The sequence below is a fragment of the Tarenaya hassleriana genome, unplaced genomic scaffold (genome assembly GCF_000463585.1).
Source record: "Tarenaya hassleriana unplaced genomic scaffold, ASM46358v1 Cleome31, whole genome shotgun sequence".
NCBI classification, from domain to species: domain Eukaryota; kingdom Viridiplantae; phylum Streptophyta; class Magnoliopsida; order Brassicales; family Cleomaceae; genus Tarenaya; species Tarenaya hassleriana.
The window spans coordinates 1,220,114-1,223,551 of NW_010966274.1; the positions used below are offsets into that span (position 1 = coordinate 1,220,114).

Here is a 3,438-nt window from a genome sequence, read left to right on the forward strand (position 1 = left end):
AAGGTTCGGAGAACCATCCTGGTTATTAAAAAAAAATAACTCATCCAAAATCGATTAAAAGCTCCAAATTTATACGATAATAAACAACCCCATATATAATAATAATAAACATGACTCTAAACCTTTTTCTTTTCTATTTATTTTTATTTATTGGTTTTGAGAGAAGAAATTAGTGTCATTTTTCAAACATATGACACTCTTTTAACAAAAAAACATACGACATTCAAGTCGAATTTGGAAAAAAGAATGTATAGATTTTGAAAAACGTAAGAGTAAACCCAAGTTTGGGTGGCCTAGTGGTGAGAGAACATGCAATTTTGGGTTCAAACCCAAACGTGGGGAGGGACATTCACATGGGCTTCCCCGATCCTCTGGAAAATATAGTCGGGCCCAAGGCGCGGTGAACTTCCGGATTATAAAAAAAAACGCAAGAGTAGTTATTATTTTTCACTCTATATTATTATTATTATTATTATTATAGGTAGACTGCAATAAACTATAGAGGAATCACGCCATGATACGTACAATGATCCAAATAGATAACGATTCCCAAAGAAGAAAGAACGATGAAGAATAAGACAAAGATGGAATTGTACTATCAATGCATGTGAACATACCACCACAGAGATACATACATACATACACACACAATATATATATAGACTATATACAATATATATACAGACACAGGTTAGCTTAGGCTGGTTTCATACGTACTGTTCGAAGGGAGACAAAAATAAAGAGACAACCCGTGATATGTGACTGTTCTGTCTGGTCATTCCCATCGTTATACGTGCACATGTGTATGTATATGTGTATGTGTATGTATATGTGTATGTGTGCGTATATATATGGCTAGCTTCTTAGATTTTTCTCTGACATCTGGAATTTTTCCTTTGTATTATTCCTCTTTTTCGCGTTTACCAATGATACTCAAAATACTATAGATTATCATCTGCAAAATCGCATATTATTTATTCTCTATTTGAATTTGAATGAGTGGACCGACGCTCGAATAAATATACAGACCTTAATAAATCATAATGAACGTCGTTAAGATATATATATAATGTTAAGTGAAACTTTCAGATAATATAATATATTCGTCACAACTTCAATATTCAAATAACATCACCGTTCATGTCATGTGAAGAAGCACCATGCCATTATATGATTTGAAGAGGCTTAAGTAATGTAAATATATCATTTTCAAAATTCACACGTACATGTTATCGTGTATATTATATTTGATTTTATCTTTATATTTTAGATATTTATATGAATTAAATAAAATATAATAATTATGACGTCTCGTGAACATTATACAAGTTGAAACTGTAGTCACCGATAATTCTAACACGTTTTGTCATCACTCACACATTTTTTGAGAAGTGTTTTCCATGAAATCACTCATCCTAATTAAAACTATTCCAAAACAAATATATTTAACTTTAAAATTCTCTCGAGATAATAAATCTAAAAAATATATATATCTTACGTGGATAGTTCAATCAATTATTTTAATTTACCATTGACTATATAGTTTCGTACCCACACAATTCTCATATTTCTCTTATTGTGGTATGTTCGATTCCTCCATTTGCCATTTCTACCTAAAAGCCTCGTAGACACCGTGTCTACCGCTGATTGTGTATATACTTTTGAATCAACGATCACTTTCCACCCTTATCGATACCCGTATAATATCACAATAAGATTATATTTCGTATATATAAATATTGTAATCGTTTAATTTAAATAATGAAAAATCAAACGATTCTCCAAGTATTTCTCTATTATATATCAAACCCTTTTCTTAGATATTTATGAGAATATGTGGCCAAACCCCATAATAAAATCATTGGTTTAGGATTCTAATTTCCTAATTGTTTGGTTTACTACACGACAAAGAGAATAGATAGACGTGTGAACAAGAGATCCCGAGATGTATCTCTTTCTAACTGTGATCCCTCTTTCTTGATTCTATATATAGACAATAACACCATCACCAAAAAAAAAAAAAAAAAAATCTCACACCCTTTTCACCAAAAAAAAAAAAAAGCTAAAGAGATCTTTCAAGAAGCTCGAAAACATGGTGGCTAGGAAGGAGAAGAACAGTGCAAAACGCAGGAAGCTTCATTTTCCGACAAATCTCTCTGACTGCAAACTTGTAAATGCAATATACTTATATGTATAGATATATACACGTATATATACGTATGTACGTATATCTTGTTACGTTTACCGAAAATGGATTTGTGAACAGAAAGCGGTGATCGGAGAGGCACTCGTATTATACATATCATTGCTCAAACTCAAGATCGAAGCCTTGAATCAGATTAAGAACCAATATGAGTTCGAGGTTTGTCTTCTAACATGATCAAGTATACATTTTTTTTTTCTTACAAACTAATCTATGCTAGCTTCCTTCATACTCATACATACATACATACATACATACATACATACATACATACATACATACATACATACATACATACATACATACATACACACACACACACATACATACATATTGAGGTTGTTACAAAAATTAGAAGAAAAATAAAGGGTATGAAAGTGTCCACATGATGGGTAATAAACTTACATACATACATACATACATATATATATACATACATACGTACATGTAGCACCAATACATCCATAAGTTTGAGTAAGATACTTACAAACTGTATATACTCTACACAATTATACCAAATATATCGGTGTGTATATATATGTGGTCATATGGGTATATTAATTAGGAAGTGAAGGTGGAGAAGATTGAGGAGAGGTTCCAAGTAAAGGTAAGATGCCAAAGGGGAGGGCATAAGCTCGTGCAAGTTCTTGAAGCATTTGAGGAAATGGGATTGGAAGTGATTCAAGCACGAGTTTCATGCCAAGGCTCATTCTCCATGGAAGCCATTGTTGAACCCCGAGACCAAGGAGCAAAGGTGGTGTGGGATGTTGATTATATGACCCAAATCCTCGTTCAAGCGCTTGTAAAGCCAAATGGGTGAGAGAGAATGAAATGTAATATTGGAAGAGAGAGAGAGAAACCGAAGATATAATTTTCCTATTTTGATAAAGAACCGACCTATGTCTAGTAATCAGTAGCGGATCTAGAAAAATTTGTAAACGGATCCATAGTAATATACATGTAATTTCGTAGGGACAAATTTAATTTTATTACAGAGGCATTTATCAATTTTGTTTGAAAATTTATAAAATTTATAATAAATTAATTTTTTTATTATATAAATGGAGTCGCATACCCAATTATATATAAAGTAGGCATGTCACTGACTGTAATAAAAAAATATGAAATTGAAAACATACCCGTTTGTTATATAATAATTATGCAGAGTCATTGTGACATCCCGAGATAAGATGAAGGTGGAAAGTGATAACCGATACAGATGATACAGACAAAGA

At 32.0% G+C, this 3,438-nt stretch overlaps 1 protein-coding gene across 1 annotated transcript; it reads left to right on the forward strand.

Annotated features, from left to right (window-relative positions):
* The first annotated feature begins 2,023 nt into the window (after window positions 1–2,023).
* LOC104820606 lies at window positions 2,024–3,211 on the forward strand. Its single transcript, XM_010551116.1, has 3 exons — window positions 2,024–2,170; window positions 2,267–2,362; window positions 2,769–3,211. The coding sequence occupies exons 1-3, from the start codon at window positions 2,093–2,095 to the stop codon at window positions 3,021–3,023; spliced, it is 429 nt and encodes a 142-aa protein (XP_010549418.1). The 5' UTR covers window positions 2,024–2,092; the 3' UTR covers window positions 3,024–3,211.
* Window positions 3,212–3,438: the final 227 nt, after the last annotated feature.

What these genes read in the sequence shown, in the direction of transcription:
- LOC104820606 (XM_010551116.1), top strand. Translation starts at nt 2,093, where the DNA reads ATGGTGGCTAGGAAGGAGAAGAACAGTGCAAAACGCAGGAAGCTTCAT. An exon ending in ATCTCTCTGACTGCAAACTT is followed by an intron (nt 2,171 to 2,266) that starts GTAAATGCAATA and finishes ATTTGTGAACAG; the next exon opens with AAAGCGGTGATCGGAGAGGC. An exon ending in AGAACCAATATGAGTTCGAG is followed by an intron (nt 2,363 to 2,768) that starts GTTTGTCTTCTA and finishes TATATTAATTAG; the next exon opens with GAAGTGAAGGTGGAGAAGAT.